The 17,594-nt window shown below is 42.7% G+C and overlaps 1 protein-coding gene across 3 annotated transcripts in view; it reads right to left on the bottom strand.

Moving 5' to 3' along the window:
• Positions 1-14,027, bottom strand: part of runx1 (RUNX family transcription factor 1) — a 39,605-nt gene extending 25,578 nt beyond the window's left edge. For 2 of the 3 annotated variants that reach the window (XM_065952071.1, XM_020654284.3), the window contains exons 1-2: positions 13,810-14,024; positions 11,956-12,055 (exon numbers count right to left, since the gene is read on the bottom strand). Coding sequence is in view for 1 of the 3 variants with exons in the window: in XM_020654284.3 (XP_020509940.2) it covers positions 11,956-12,013 (58 nt within the window). In the remaining 2 variants the exon portion in view is untranslated. Of the gene's footprint in view, positions 1-11,955; positions 12,056-13,809 lie in introns of all 3 variants that reach the window. The other variant, XM_029281259.2, reaches the window with a different exon arrangement.
• Between the last annotated feature and the right edge of the window lie 3,567 nt (positions 14,028-17,594).

Raw genomic sequence — 17,594 nt, 5'->3', positions numbered from 1 at the left:
TGCAGGCTGGACAGTGAAGATGGACGTCACAACTGATCAGAAAGGTTTACTGCAGGGAAGTCCAATTCTGTCCACTCCTGAACCCTGTTAGAGTCCTGACAGGTAACTCACAACAGAACCTTTCAAAGAGGACTAATGGGAAGTTCTGTCATCCAAATACGACCCGCTTCAAACGCTTTTCCAAATGCACGTGTCATGCGCACATTTATAAAAGTGAAGTTTGACAAAAACACAGCAGGGGAACTGCCAGAATAGCAGACAGCTAACTGTTTCAGATGTTTTTTGTAAAGTCTGTCGCCACCTGTGATGACGAAACAGTCGATCCATACAGTGCAGAAAGACCTTCGAACAGGCTTAATAGACGCCGACCATTTGTCTCGCTAAAATACCAGCAGCTGCTAACAATAGCGTGCTAACATGCTCACAATGTTAACGCTAACATAGCGAGCAGGTTTTCAGCGCTCAGCAGCACCTCAGTGTGAGCTGTTGTTGGTCTCTGCTCTCACGGCTCTCTCAGTTGAAAACAGTTAAACCTGTGGAACTCAGGCCATGCTTGTCAATGTCAGTTCTCCCCCACTGACCAATCAAATTCAAGAAGGGGCGGGACTTCTGATACCAGCTTTTTCATCAACAACGGCAGAGGAGATGCTGATCTGACTCGAATCATTTCCAGGTCTAGAGCTGCTGCTAAGGCCAGCACACAAGTCCTTTTTTTGATATTTCCTTGAATAACGGAAACTATTTACTGTTTTTATGTGTCTACCAGATAGAAACATCTCGTAAGCATCCTGATCAGATCCTACAACCATCAACTTTTTACTTCTTCTAATAATTCACTGTATGTTGTGCAGCAAACAGGAACTGCAGTTACATCACATCCTCTTTGTGGTGTTATGATAGTACGTTAATGAGGCTTTTTGGCAAGTCATGATCTTATAGAGAGACCAACACATGCACTAGTAATATGTGGTGATGTGTAGAAAAGATAGCGGTCGTGTAGCAGAATGGAAGTTTTGCAGAGTGAGCTGAGGTTGTTGTTGATGCACCTGCAAAATAAAACAGTAGAAATAGTTCTGTGGTTATGTAATTGGAAGGAGTAATATATGGGCTCATAGATGGATGGTGCAGCAGGAGTGGTGTGTGGATGTAGGGGTGAGTCCAGGCCCAGAGGGCAGGAAGAGACGGATGAGAGTCAGATTAAGGGCGAGATCCCTGAGGAAACGAGGGACTGAGAGGAGGAGGACCTGGACTCATGGTGAAAAGCTTTTATCATCAGTTTGTCCAAGTTTTATTATCATGAACTCCTCGATTCTTAACTTTACCATCTGTGTGAATGAATAGAGAAACCTTCACAGATATCATTCTGAGGACGGCCTACAGCATGTTTCTTACTAAACAGAGTGTATTTGCTCTGTGGTGCTACTTCACTGTGAGAGTGTAGAGGCGTCAGAGGACACTGTAACAGTCACATACTGTACACACACTCCTCAATCTCCCCCGTCATTATTGACAGACGCAAAAATCAATGAGCGTTTTCTTCGGCTGAGATCAGTTCTGACAGTTGGAGAACGGGACTTCCAATCAAGTAATTAGCCATTCACACCCCTCAGGCTTTGGTTACTTTGTGCTTTTCTGTTGCATCTGTGTGTGTCTGTTGCGTCTGTGTGTGCATGTTTGCATGTCAAGTAACCCAGAAGATTCTGAAAAACACCAAATGGGTCATCAAAGTGGAAGGAACCATCAGAATCAGCCAATCAGACACGTTCAAACCCGACCACACGGGGACGCAAACAGTCCCAAACGAGCCAATGAATAAATCAGAAGGCTTAGTCGCAAAGCGGAATTTACAATACAGAATAGCAGGGCGCTAATGGGTGTGGGCGACACACACACACACACATAAAGACACTTTGCATTCACTTGTTAACCACAATGTGGGGACAAATGGGGATGGAGGGAAGGAAGAGGGGGTGAGAAAAGGGTGAGTCGACTCTTTGCATGACTTCTTCGTTAACCACAGCACCGAAGGGACCTCGCCTCGCCTCGCCTCGCACAGGACACCTGTCCCACCAGACTTTTCAGACGCTCAGCCCGGCGTCTCGCCCATTAAGGCAGAGGGGAACCAGTGCGGTGTGGGTAAAAAAAAAAAAACAGGACAGGAACGTAGAAAAAGCTGACGACGATCGGGGAAGCCATCGATCGTCAGATGGCTGTTCGCTGTTGGCGGTTTCTCGAAACTTCGGAGGAGGTTAGAGTCAGCGGGGGAAGTGTAGCGAAGCAACGAGGGCAACTGAAAATAGACGCTGGTGACGCCGTTCTTTAGAAGAAAATGAAAACAGCATTTTACATTTGCATAGTTTTATGGATGTGTAAAGATGCAAATTGTGCCATTGTCAAACTAAGTCGTAAAATCAAGAAAACGATGCCAAAAGTAACCAAACTGCAAACCATAACACAACCACTGACTCACTACCATGTATACACACACACACACACACACACACACACACACACACTTGGAGGGTTGCTGAAGAGCTTGAATTGGGTGCACACTGTGGGAAGGTTCACTTTTTACCATTAATTGGGGTCTGTGGCCAACTGGTGGTTCCTTTAAACACAACACAGTCAGTCAAACATTTTCCGATCTTATCAAAAGCTTATACCAAAGACGAATGATAATCAAGTTGACGGGATAACACACAATCATCCATAAGCTATTAATGCTTCTTTTGGAGAGACAGGACAGCAGATAGAGTCGGAAATCAGGGAGAGTGGGGAATGCCGACATGTATACACCCCATCAGGTCACTTTTTTGACAGCTATTACAAAGGAGTAGAAAAGCTTCAGAAACAAATCTGAGATCAAGACAATCTCAAACTCACCTAAAAAAAAACCCAAACCCCTCTAAAAGAAATATCTGTACATGTGAAACTGTGCAGGGCAGGTTGATGTAAAAACAGTGAGAAGTGAGGAAGGAAGTGAGCGAGGAAAGCAGAGAGGGAGGAGACGGAGGAGGAGAGATGAAAAGGAGAGGAGGAAATGAAGGGATCTTTATTGGAGCTCCGTCTTCCTGCTGCAGCTGATGGAGGAGGACAGTAGGAGGGAGGCGCTGTAAAAAATGACGCTAAGATCGCACACAGAAAAACCTGCTTTAATATGCAACATGGGTGATAGCTGTCTTTTTGATCCAGCATGTTTCCAGCACCTCCTCCTGTTTCAGTAACTATGGTCAAAACTACAACACACTGACTGCATTTTGCTTCAGTTTATTCTAATAAAACTCTTGGTACCCTTTGACGCCATAACTTCCACATTTAACTATTTTTTTTTTCCTCTTATATTTTATTTAAATTCAATACAATTTTAACAAAAATCTTCTGTAGAATAAAAATGTTGGTGTTGTGAATTTGTGATTAAAGCCAACAGCTAATTGTTGACATTTTGTACAGCGGGAGCTACTGAGATCAAACAGCGCAGTAAGGCTGTGTGATGTGAGGCCAGATCGCCACATGGGAGCCACTGTGTGTGTGTGTGTGTGCGTGTGTGTGTGTGTGTGTGTGTGTGTGTGTGCGTGTAGGTGTGTCCTGCCTGTGTGTGGATGTGTATACTGTATGTGTGCTGAGTAAGAGGGAAAAAGACAAACAGATACAAGATGAATCCATAGAAGGAATTCTGTGCTTATTCCCAGGCTTTGGTATTAGATCAGAGATCACAGCTGGATAAATGAACCACAACACAGAAACAAACACACACACGCAAAAACACACACACACACACATAGAGAGAGAGAGGGAGAGAGAGAGAAAGACCACAGGGTTAAATAAAAGAAAACATTTCAACAAGAGCACTAGAAATGAATATAGACTGTATTCATGGTCCTCATGGGCCTCTTTCTTCTGTAGGTGTGTAAAGGCATGGCTGTGTGACTAAATGGACTCTGTGTGTGTGTTTTGTGTGTGTGTGAGTGTGTGTGTGTGTGTGTGTGTGTGTGTGTGTGTGTGTTTTGTGTGTGTGTGTGTGTGTGTGTGTGTGTCTTTGCATGTGTGCTACATGAGCATTCATGTGTGTTACTCTGAAATGCTGAATCATAATGATTTGAGCAGACTCACTTAGACTGGGGTGTGAAACGTAATGGCCCAACTGCAGGAGGCTACACACACACGCATGCACACACACACACAGACACACACACACACACACACACACACACACACACACACACACACACACACACACACACACACAAAGTAGATGTTGTGAGTGATATTTCATATATTTAGGACAAGATAATGTCTAATTCCAGGGAGAGATATTCATGGTCCCCAGAGGAAGATTCCCAATTATTACGGATGACCTTCCTGACCTTTCCTCATCCAACAATTTTCCTTTTCTTAAACTTTATAGTAACATCAACATACTGTACAACGGGAAGATTGTAATGACAATAAGCGGACATGATCCTGTTCAAGATAAAGCTTTTCAGTTTGGGACTTTCTGCAGTTACAAATCACAGATTAATTGTCAATTCCTTCTTACAGTTTTGTTTCCACTTCCTCTTAATCCCTTGAAACAAGAAGCAGTTAACTGAAAAGTGTGAAGACTTAACCCTGAACACAGCTGGACGTGCTGATGACAGGGCCTGTCAGCGCTGCTCTGAACACACCAGTTGAGAAACAGTCGTCCTCCCAGTAAACTGAGGGGAGGAGGAGGAGGGCTTTCTGGTAAAACAACTGAACTAATTTCTCATAAGTCCATCCTTCCTCTCTTTCATCTATCACTGTTTCCATCTCTTTCCTTCGCTGACTTCTCAACATCAGCAGCAGGCTGGCAAACACATTTTCATCTCTTTGAAAGCAAATGTTTGCATGTGGGAATCAGATGGCAGGGCTGCAGCGCTGTAGTGCAACATTAAGCTTCACTCATTTCAGATTTGAAGAGCAGGATGGACCGCATACTAAGATAAAACATTTCCACTTGTGATAAAAAAAAAACCAGCGATGGTGGCCTGTTATCTCGAGAAAGTATGCTAATTATTCAATTCTTAATCACGGGAAAACATGAAATGACAACAGAGGAAGTAGAAACATACTGATGACACACCATTGTGTCTGGGTTGCATTCATGAAGGAAAGTGTTTGTGAAGAAGACGGTTCACAGATCTCCAAAAAATCGAGCAAAACTTAACTTAATCTATTTAAAATCTATATTCATGGGACCACAGATAGTCTAGTGGTTATGTCGCATGCCCCACGTACGGAGGCTACAGTCCTCCTCACAGCGGCCGTGGCTTAGAGTCTGACCTCCGCCCTTTGCTGCATGTCTTCCCTCGCTCTCCCCTCACAACATTTCGGCCACTGACATTGCTTTAGCTGCCGCAGCTAACACTTAGCATGCCCTTGGACAGCACCTGCAGACAAACTTAGAAAAAGGGGGGAAAAAAAGGCCTCAGAACTTGTGACATAACGGTAAATGATAAAACATGAAGGAAATTGGGTTACAGAGTTTGAGCAAATGTAAGTTCAGGTGGAAGCAGAGCAGCGGGGGGCTAATGAGGATGCTAATTATGAAGTCTTCAATCCACATCCTCAATTTGTGTGTCATATTGCAGGAATTGTTGAAGAGTGCAGCAAAGAGAGAGAGATCAACGCAGCCGGCCATGCTGAGGACACAGCTTGTTCTCTACATGAAGGTAAGACACATTAAACCTATAAAATAGCTTTATAATCCTCCCTCTTATGTGTGCACTGTTTTCCCCACAGTCATGCATGATATCGTGCCACATTGCGTTCTCCATCCCTATGATCCTCTTCCCCTGAATTCATTGAACTTTGTAAAAGTCTTTAATCCTGATCTAGATTTGAAGACTAACACACTCAGTATCTCTTCACTCCTCTTCTGTGCCTCCGGTTTCACGTTCTCTCCTCTCTTCTTCCTCTGACCAGAGTGCTAAAATAACGATTTCCGTTTCCTCGCTCTGATGTTGTTACTTAAAGTTCTTGTTGTTTTATGCAGGGGAAGACACGCACACACACACACACACACACACACACACACACACACACACACACACACACACACAGAGAGCTGAAGTCCAGTCCAGTCTCTCTTGTGGTTATTTATTGCAAAGCTCTGCTTGGTTTGTGGCTTTGGTTAGTTTGTGTGTGTGTGTGTGTGTGTGTGTGTGTGTGTGTGTGTGTGTGTGTGTGTGTGTGTGTGTGTGTGTGAGTGTGGGACAGACAGTGCTGTTTTGTGTGGTTTACCAGCATGGCTTACGAATACAGTACAGTAAATTGCAAAATGCTTGATCACACACACACACACACACACACACTCACTGATCCGATCTCTGTATTCATTTGAATGTCTGCATGCAAATTGCACAAAGACTAATATTTGCATCGAGGCTCTGCTGTATAATGTTACATGATGATGTCACCATGACAACCTGACGTTTCACCAATCATCAGTGTGTGCATGTTGATACAGAAATGCATGAGCTCTATTTTCTGCAAGTCAACAGCAGCAGTATTTGAGCCTCCGTTATTGTGTAATTTGTGTGTGTGTTTGTGTGTGGGGGTGTGGGGGTGAGTGTGTGTGCGTGTCTGTGTTTGTGAGTGTGTGTGCGTGTGTGTGTGTGTGTTAACAGACAGAGGAGATAGTGAGGGAAGAAGGAAGCCAGGAGGATGTGTGTGACAGAGCGACCGTTAGAGAGACAAGGCCTTGCATTCAACAACACACTACACACCAAGCACACACACACACACACACACACACACACACACACACACACACACACACACACACACACACACACACACACACACACACTGCAAACAGACATTTTGAAACAGTGAAACAGCCTCTGTTTGTTAAATAAGATTGTGTATGTGTGTATTTCAGGCCTCTGTGTGTGAGAAGCAGAAGTGTAAAGTGTAAACCAGAATTTCCCTCAGGGATTAATAAAGTATAAAAAAGGTAAAAAAAAAAAAAAAATGTATCTTAAATGTAGGATTTCTTTAAATGTTTTTATTTTCGCTCTTTTAAGATTCTTATTTTACAGATAGGCCGGGGGACAAAAAATCTGATTTGAAGACCCTACCCTCACATTTTTTGTGGACAGTTCCCAGTTTTTCTTTTTCTACGTGTAAGCATGACACAATTTATATTATTTTTATCAGTAAGAAAACCAGAACTGAAAGTGTTTACAGTTTGCAGCTCTAAAACAAGGTTTTTATTTGTAGTTTGAGCTTACAGAAAGGAGCAAAGTTCACTGAGGGTCTGCTCCCCGCTGCCCTGCACGTGACCTCCTGACCGCTAGCTTCTTGTCCACTACAGAAAGCACAAGTGTTTTTTTGACAGTGTTGTAAGTTATGAATGTGAGAGCGCTCATATATTAAGTGTTGTGTGAGAATGCTAAAGAACTCCGGCCGCACACTCAGACTCAGCATCACATCTTTGAAAATCAGCCCGAAGCAGACCTGTGGAGTTTCCTCTGTTACGCTTTGCCGCCTCCTGATAACACACTCTCTCTCTGTCTCTGTGACACACACACACACACACGCACAGCAGGTGGAGACCCCAGATAACCAGAATCAGCTCCAAACAGTCGAGAAAGATGCAGACGAGAAAGTGCGAAACAATGTTTGACGAGTGCAAAGTGGCAGATGAAGCCTGAAACATGATGGCTTCAGGAGTGAAGAGAGGGCATAAATTAAATCAAACAAGCACAAAAAAGCTGAAAAACAAGCTTCAAACTTGTAAGATATATGAACAGGGGAGGGGAACAATACAAATTCAACAGGCAGGATGATGGGAAAGCACCAAAAGAAGTCTGAGAGGCTCTCGTTTAGAGACAGACATCTGAGATATATGAAGTGGGAACGAAGGGACGGAGAGGGAAAGGGAGAGGGAGAGAAAAAAGAAATGTGATCCTCTCAGAGAGTTCAATGAACAAACACGAGTCAGGTTAATATTTAAAAAGTATCAGCTGTAATATATACATAAAGTTAAACAAGCAAATGTATTCAACTCTATTAAAATAAAACATGATTTTCATTCTTCTGCATGAAGTTCAAATTAGGATGTAATCAGCCATTATTCACTCGGTTTATTAGAGAAATAGATGTTTTCTGCTTCACTCTCTAAAGCTGTCGTCTCCCTTTATGTCTGAATTATAAAAAAAAACAACAAATGACAATCGATGTTTGACTGTTGCTCACAGTTTCTTACCAGTCTACCTTTCTCTTTCTCACTACCTCAGTGAACGTGGCTGCAAAGAGTTTTTTTTAATCTGTTAATTCTCTATATCTGTATGAACTTATAATATTTCCTGCAAAATGATCTGTCTCATGGCAGGTCAAACCTTTCAATCAAACGCTCACATGCTCGGTTTTTATTCCAGACAGACAGAGTGATGCACTGAGTGGCTGATGGGCAGACATGTACTCCCAGACAAGAGAAGTGCAGTCTCTCTTTTTATCCTTCAGTGTGTCAACACTTTCTCTCCTCTGCTGATGGCCACCTCATGTCCACACAGACATGTCAGCTTGTTTGTGTGTGGCTGTTGTGTTAGCGGACATGACATAACGGCTCGTGTGTGTGTGTGTGTGTGTGTGAGTCTGAGATGGTCTCAGCATTGGGTTTATTTGTGAAGATTGGCTGGTCATCGGTCACTGCAGAACAGGCTGAAAATCAAGTAGCTTTAGTCATCATCTGACTGATCGGTGACTTTTTGGAAGAGTCCATTCTTTATGTGAATTTAAGAGGAATAGAGGTATCTGGACACATGCATCAGAGCTTCCTTTAACTTTGCAGATGCTTGAACTTTATTAGATAATTTGGCTCGTGATTTAAAACCTGGTTGAGTGCTAATGATGATGTCGTGGCATTAACCAGAAGATAACTAGCATTAAATGTTTCCTTGTTTTATTGCTTGTGCATTGAATCCACAGCTTCAGATTTGCAACCTTTACCAAAACCAAAATCTTCACACTTAAGTTAATAAATTCTGCGTTCGTACACAAAATATCCGTTTAGAGAGATGATATTAAATTTTTTTTAAGGTTTTCAGGTTGTGTTCTCATCCTCTGCCGAAAGAACTCAGATAAACCAGAGCTCGAACCAGTCTGCGGAGATAATCTCAACAACTTCACTAACTGCAGCACACACATTGAGCTGATAAAGTGTTCGTCTGGTACATTCGGTCCGAAGCTGAGGACACACGAGACACATACAAACATACTATACATGCATGTGTTGACATGGTTTTGGAGATAAAGCAAACAAGTGAGTTCTGAAGATTTCATGTTGAAGAAGTAATGATTGGAGGAGGGTGAAGTGATAACCTCACCGCTCACCAACAGCCAACAGCCAATCATCAGAAATGAGATGGAATTGATTGTTAACCACTGATGGGTTAACCACATACGATCCAATCGCCTCATACTGGTTAGGATCCTCCATGCTGTGGTTTGATCTCAGGCTTTACAGTGAAAAGAAACTATTTTTCTTGATTCATTTTAGTCGTTTCAAACAGGCCTTGAGGTTAGATCACAAACCCACAAAATCTGTCACACCAACTGTGGTTGTACCGAGCACGTCCCAGTCACTGACAGCAACTTCTACATGCAAACATCCTGTGTCAAACTGTGACACACACACACACACATGAACACACACGCTATAAGAACCACAGTGCAGAGGCGGGAAACACGTGATCTGACGCTTTTGAACATGTGGATCGCGAGCAGTTGCAGCGTGGCAGCGCAAGATAGGCATCCAAATGATGCACAGAATCTGTCTCTGAGTCACATTACCATTCTTGACACTTCTACCTTTAACAACCTGCTGAGGAAAAGCGAGCATGACTGCTGAATCAGTGTAAATTCTGTTTAGGCAGGTTTAGTAAGAAGTGAGTACGCCGCGAGGGGCAGGTGTTACCTACATTCAACAGGAAACGCACACACCTAACGCTCACGCTCTCACACTCTGCTCTTGAGAATTTCCGCAGCAAAGACAACCACGCAGCATCATGTTTCCGGGACTTTACTCCTGCTGACACCAGCTAAACTAACCGCTGTGAGCTGTGAGATTAGATGAGATGATGAGATTCTACTTCATTGTCAATGCTTAAGTACAAGCACTGCTCAGCATGAACGCCGTTTAGCATCGAACCCCACGTGCAGGCGACATGTTGGAAGACCTCCAAATAGATTTTTAAAGATAAATTAAATCATTTTTAAGTCGATATAATTTGAATATTCTTTAAGGTGTAAATTTAGTGGCCTAACAAAAAGTTTCCCATCACTCTCTACCCCTCACTTGGTGTTCAGAGTAGTGCCTGCACACCTGCTCTGTAGGTGACCATAGAGAGAGAGAGAGAGAGAGAGAGAGAGAGAGAGGCAACATCTTGTGTTAAATATGAACCTTCTTATGCAGATGTTTTTGATAGTTGTTGCAGCTGTTTGTTGTGGATTTTGTCCTGCACTGTCTTAATTCTGGATGTTTTCGACACACTAATTCATTAACATCAGGCCTGGTCCACATGTGGCTCAAACATGACATACCGTGTTTTTGTGGAAAACACTGAACGGCATGTTTGGGAAACTCTAATGCCACTCACGACACCGTGATTCAAACATTTTGGCAAGCGTTCATGATTTTATCGTTCTCATTTCAACATAATACAGCTCACGCTAACAAACCTAAATCCCTAAAGAACATGTTATCCCAGTTTGGCATGGAAGTTATGAATTGGCCTCGACCCAATCCTGCAACTTAAGGGTGAATCAGAGCCAGGCCTTATTGTTTAACATCAGGTACATGTCCCTTCTTCACCTTCACGTCTCTAACCTTTAAGAGCATCAGTCAGCGAAGGCCAACTATCAAAAGAGATGATCAGTCATAATACGATGTGCATCATAACTCGAGCAGTTTAACATGGAGGCAGCCGGTGTTGGGAAAATGAAGCAGACATGAGGAGTCATCCTCACAGCTGCTGCTTGATACAGCAGGAAGGAATGCCTGCTACATTCCTCACGCTCCTCCCTCCTGTCGTCCTCCGCTAACCGGAAAGGCTGCAGGCTTCCAGGGAGGTTCAGGACAGTCTCTCACAAGACACCTGAACATCCACCTGCACTGCTTCTACTGTATGGAGAGGACAGGTGTTCCCTTGGTCTGTATGAATATCTACAACAGGCAGTAATGTTTTGTTAATAGAAATGTCTTTAAGTACTTAAGTACAAGTAGGAGGTGAAGTTTGAGTCTTTGGCTCCTTTCCTGCATGTCATTCCCCACTTTATCTCTCTGGTTTCCTCCTTTGTCCACAGTCCTATCTAGACCTCAACTGATTAATCAGCCAGCCGATAATGGTATTGGTTATTTAAACGCAGATATGTGCTGATATTACTCGAGTAGATCAAACTGCATTTGAGTTTCATTGTATTACACTTGCAGTTCTCGGCCCCAAAAATCCCAATAAAAGCTAAAACCCACCAAAAAAAGTCACACACTATGAACGCTCTACCAGAGTGGTTCAAGGATCGTTCATTGACCTTAAAGACGAGGCGAGGACAGTCAGCATTCAAACACAACGATTGAATTTGATGTAGGGTGTCGGTTTGGACTCATGAGGCCGGACTGAGCCGTATGTTTAGAATAAAGCTGTCAAAAAAAAAAAAGAAGGGAGAAAACATCGATCTCCACCGTGTCTTAGTTATTAATGACGGCAAAGCTGTAACGTTCTGTTTGATTTAGCCGTGAACTTTAAGGCTGTATCCCCTCCTCTCATTGCAGTTACTCAGCGGCTCAAAACTATTTTTCAATGATCTCCATCTAAAGGTTTTAGTTTATGTAAAACAAATTCACCTTCAAATCCATCAGAAAACAGCCAACAGAGCAGCTTACCTGCACTATAGCACGCATTAACACGAGTCTGTGTGGTGAAGTTCACTCACCTCGTTTGAAAGCTGACTGATAGGACGACAGAGACTCAAAGATGCTGTTGGATGCCATCAAACGATTGTCCTTTTGGGCTCGTCCTCCTTTTTCTTAACTCTGTGCATGGACAAAAACAAACACAACAGAAGGTCAGTAAGAGATCGTCCAACAATCTGAACATCGACATCCAATCTGTTAACCACAAACCACATCTTTACATGTGTGTGTGTGTATAATAAACACCTGTAGTTTTAACAAACATCATTTAATATAGCTTAAACATGCATAGATTTAAGATATTAAATCAACACATAAGATGAATTGAAGATGTGAAGCACTTATTGTTGCTAGTTTGGGTAATGAGGTCATTTCCTATGTAAAAGTTTAAATTACCTTCAGTTTCTAGGTTTTTAAATGTGAAAAGTTAGCTAGTTCATATTGTTGGCATATATGTATTAAAGGTGCATTCAGTTTTTAAATTTTACATGTAAAACTTAAGTGCTCTTTTGCTTTTTTGACATTTTTGGACTTGAACTGAAAAGCGCATTTATATCACCGTAACTGTTGTTAAAACATTCCTTTCAATTGCTGACTACATGAATATCATTATATCTTTAAAAAAAATTGTGATAGCCAACTTTAACTTTGAATGTTCGGTAGGTTACTAGCTTTGTAGCTTGCTCGCAGTTTCTGTGTAAGAAGCTGTCGTCGTCTCTGTCTACATTTAACTTCAATTGGTCAACTTTTTACTCCTGAACTGCAGTCAACAGCAAAAAGTAACGATGCATATCTTAATCACCAAGCTAATCTGAGAAGAGGGCAGTATTCAGAGGTCTGTAACGCAGCATTTAGTTTTTATTTTTGACATGATAACACGTGTTTCCACTGTAGCATCATAGCAGGGGTTAACCATGCTGAACTGCGCTGTGGTTTCCTGCTTTGTAGACCATGACGGTCAGCTCACCCAAATGAAGACATGTCTTGTGCTGAACTGACTCAAAGTAAAACTGTCTGAACTCATGTGTGGAGAGAAGGCACTTTTAAAACTTTGACTGAATCTCTGAGGATTAGAGTCAAGTTTAATTTTCAGTTCCTGTCAGACCTTCATGCTCTGCACGGCTTTTCACTTTGATCATTCACCATCACATAGATCGACAGTAAGTCAGGTTATGACTAGCGGATCAGTTTCTAAAATTGCAGAAACAGTTGCTAGAAATCCAAGTGAGTTATTAAAGAGCTTCAGGTGCACGGCCTGTCAGCACCTGTGTGTCCGATCAGACTCAAGGCGGTTTGTTGATTCCTCTCCTCCAGACACTTGTTTGTGTTCTTCTAACTCTCTGACATCATGTTAAGTTTGCTAACTGCTTTGGCTTCGTCTCCACAAGTTACCAGAAAATAAAAGTAAACACAGAAAAGTGTGCACAGCAGCTGCAGAATAGTCATTCCCTCACACACACACACAAAAAAAATGAATTCAAATTGTATTTAAATTTTAGAATTCTCGCAGTCTTGCTTTGTGTAATGAATCTGTAGATTGTTATCCTTCAGGATCCCTTGGGGTTAAACCTGCAGAAATGATGTCACACACACACACAGAGTAGAAGGTGCAGTCTTTCACGCTAAATGAAGCTCAAACTGTCATATTCTTTTCAGAGAGTATAACAGGAAGTAATGAATGGGTGATATGAAAAAACTCTGCTGTGGTCTCATTTGTTTACAGTGAGCTCACCAGGGAATCCAAATAACTTGTTGGTTTGGTTTCCTTTTTATTGAGTTATTTTAATAAAAGAAAAGGACTTTGCAAAGTTGATATATTAAAACTTAGCAGCGACATAATGAAGTCACAAAGGCTGTATTTGTGGTCCTCTTACCCCAGCCGAGGTGTCCCGTTCCCGGCCAGAGGTTGGAGAAGAAGCGGGTTGTGGTTTCTTCGGTCGACCGGTGACTCAGATGGAAAATAATCCTCCAAACTCCCTCATTGTTCTACCTTTCCCTACTAGTAGTATCTTTTCACTTGCTCACAGCTCTTTTCTGCTTCCGCACTTTCTCTCTGTCGCCATGCACATCTTCCTTTATCTCTCAGCTCTCTCTCTCTCTCTCTCTCTCTCTCTCTCTCTCTCTCTCTCTCTCTGGTTTTTAGTATGTGGTTTACATCCCCCTGATGATGACTTTCTGTCGTCAGATTTGACTCTCAGTGACACAGAAGAGAGATCTGTGATATTATACGCCACCTAGTTTGATTTCTATTAATCTGGCATTGTGGATTCTGAGTGTGTGTGTGTGTGTGTGTGTGTTTGTGTGTGTGTGTGTGTGTATGTATGTGTGTGTGTAATCAAACAAACCACCTGCCCCCCTCAGCCAACAGTTTTCATCAAGGAAGTAGCTGTGGTTAGGGCAAGCAAAACGGAGGGAGAGGCGTTGTGGTGTGTGCTTTTTTGCGCGCCCATATGTGCGTTTGTGGTCTGTCAGTGTGTGTGTGTGTGTGTGTGTGTGTGTGTGTGTGTGTGTGTGTGTGTGTGTGTGGTTGTTTGTGCTTGTGTTGTAGGTTTGAGAGAGCGTGAGTGAGTCACCTGAACTTCACCAAGCCTCGCTGCAGGTCAGACGGTTAGACCACTGTGACCACTGGTATCGGTTTCTCTGTGTGTGTGTGTGTGTGTGTGTGTGTGTGTGTGTGTGTGTGTGTGTAGGTAGGTAATAGCTCAGGTGAGTTCGGACCATCTGTTTTAATGTATTTAAAACGTTGTGCACGTTTGACTTTCCTGTTAGAAGATTCTTACAGCCCAGATTTGCAGTTTTTTTGGAAAACCTTTTGTGTGCCTGTCAAAATTACCGTTTTAAGACCACATGGTGTGTCTTTTTTTTTCGGTACATGTAGAGATACAACATCTGTAAATCCTGCTTTTAAGTTTGGAGTGATTGCTTAGGACTGTTTTTATTGTTTGAAATCAGTCATATAATAGAAGAGAGCATATAACTTCTACCTGGTGTAAGTTTGTTTGTGTGCAATCAAATATCAGACACCTGCTGCCTGAGTTTCTGTAATTAGCCTTTTGAGCAGAGGGGTGGTGGAGTACAAACACACGCACACACGCCCACAGGGAACATGACCCTAAGATCCACGCCTCTTTACCCCCCGACACACTTCTGCGCCTCCCTAACTCCACCTCTGCCACCTCAAAACGCACACAATGCCGGGACAGCTGCTCAACCTAAACAAGTTTTAGTTTTTTTTATGCAGCTTTTCCCCCCAAAAAACTAAATCTGATCTCGTTTAAGGCAACATACTCTGTCTTTATTAAGTGATTAAAAGAAGTTTGAAATCCCAGAGTTAAGAATAAGTATGTCTTGATGTAGTTCAGTTGGAACAGGTGTCCTAAAGCAGAATGTGACCGAGGTCTTTCAGGACAGAGGCTAGTTGAGGACCGGTTGGGAAACAGGCCACTTTATGTCCTACTGTATGTCCTGGGAGAGCTCAGCGGGGGGCTGCTCAGCCGCTGACATCTGACCCAGCTCCCAGACACAACATGACCTCCAGCTGCAACTTCCTGGGTCGCACACCGGGGTCAGACACCGACGCAGGGGGCTGAATCACCCGAATGAGGAAGAGAGAAAGATGAAGAAAGAAGTAAAACCAACCAGTTTCTATTGCAGATTCACTTTTTCTTTACTCATGAACCTAAATGATTAAATGTTAAAGACGTCTGGATAGACAGGTGACTCACTGAGTGGGCAGATATGGAGGTGATTACGTTTTAAGTCTATACTTAACTCATACTTAACTCATATCCTCTGACTGTCCTTCCCCATTCTCCTCATATTCTAATCTTCCTTTTCTCCTCTCCTTTTCCAAAATCCCCTCTTCTTCTTCTTCTTCCTCCTCATCTTTGTCCTCCTCTACATCCCCCACAGAGCTCCCACGACATCAAACCCCATCACGTCAAAACACCGCTCACATGTGTGTGGGCGCGTCACTGTGTGTGTTCTAGCCAGCTGCTAAAATACAACAGTTGAATTGGCCTTTGAATGATCAACAAACAAAAAGAAATAAATAAATGGAGAATTTAGAGCTGCAGTCTGGATTCTGTCCAAGGCACGCTCACTTAGCCTGCTAACATTCAAGTTTAGAGTGGACTAAATGAGTCGATAAATGAGACCCAACCAGCATTGAGAGCCAACATGTAAAAATATGAATAATTTGATGAATGAGCTTATCATTCTTGTGCCGACCAATGAGTGTGCTGCTTCACCGTTTAGTCGACTAAATGTCTTTTTTTGCATGGACTATAACGTCAATATAACTGATGACTTTCATTGTTGTTGCCTAGCTCAGAGAAAACAAAATCAGGTTGATGTAAGCCTTAAAAACTTCATGATAACTGACCAGGATCAGAAGCATTTTCTTTAGGACAAAGGTAGCCTTAATCCTCATCATGCATCACTGCAGTCTGCTGGAAAATAAGGGAGATTCCTGAATGTTTCCCCAGAGTTAGCCCCTCCCACTAATCCTGTGTTACTCTTTTATCTGAGTTTTCATCCCTAATTACAGAATATTAAACACATGTGTCCCTCTTCATGTTTCCCATTAGGTATACATATATGCATGTACTCTTCGATGTAATGTGATGAACGCTGATTACTTGGTGTGAAGGATGAAGTCAGAGGGGAGGTGAGGAGGGGTGGTGGGAAAGAAATGAAGAAGGAGAGTGAAGGTGGAGGAGGGCAGAGATGTCCAGCTGTCTGCTCAGTGTGAGAAACTACTGGAAGCAAAGTTAGTCACTCTCTTCCCACACATACAAACACACAACGCATGAATTCAGACACAGCAGCTGTTTACTCACACCCTCGTTTACCTTGACCATACACTTAAAACATTTATCAAATATTGATAATCTTTGAATATTCCCTGTTGACTTTTGAAAAGTTGGCTTGTAACGCACATCCCTACTCTGATCCTGCAGCAGCGATTCATCCTTTTTCCTCCAGAGTAAAAAGAGTTGAAATGGTCATTACTTCAGATCTAATTAATATTAAAAAGATATTAAAAAAAAAAGTTAAATGGCTTTTCTTTTACCACCAAAGGCTCTGCAGTGTATTTGCATGCTATAATAATAAACACAGACTCAGTCACATCTCCTTTCTCTGTCTCTCTGGCTGAACATGGACGACCGATTCAAGCTGTTTAGGTGTTTGTGAGAGAGTGTGTGCACGCGTGTGTGTGTGTGTGTGTGTGTGTGTGTGTGTGTGTGTGTGTGTGTGTGTGAGAGAGTGTCTTAATGTGTTAAGTGGGGCTAAGCACAGGGGGTCAGATCATTTACACACACACACACACACACACACTGACTGGGTTTTAATTCCTCTGTTCCACTGAGCTCTGATGATGTCATGGCTGATCATTTAGCCATCCTGTTACACTGTGTGTGTGTGTGTGCATGTGTGTTTATGTGTTGTGTGTGTGCATGTGTGTGTTGTGTGTGTGAGTGGGTCAGTTTAACAGATGTCAGTGATGCATCGTCTGACCATGAACAACCAATAAGACCCCTTTTGTGCCGCTGCTGCGACAAACATGACTCTGGGTTTATGTGTTACGTGCATGTGTGTGTGTGCGTGCGTGTGTGTGCGTGTGTGTTTATGTGTGTGTGTGCTTGGGACACAACAG

Source organism: Labrus bergylta, chromosome 24, assembly GCF_963930695.1.
Source record: "Labrus bergylta chromosome 24, fLabBer1.1, whole genome shotgun sequence".
NCBI lineage: Eukaryota > Metazoa > Chordata > Actinopteri > Labriformes > Labridae > Labrus > Labrus bergylta.
The sequence above is the reverse complement of the archived record's forward strand: the minus strand, read 5'-3'. Positions and strand labels throughout refer to the sequence as shown.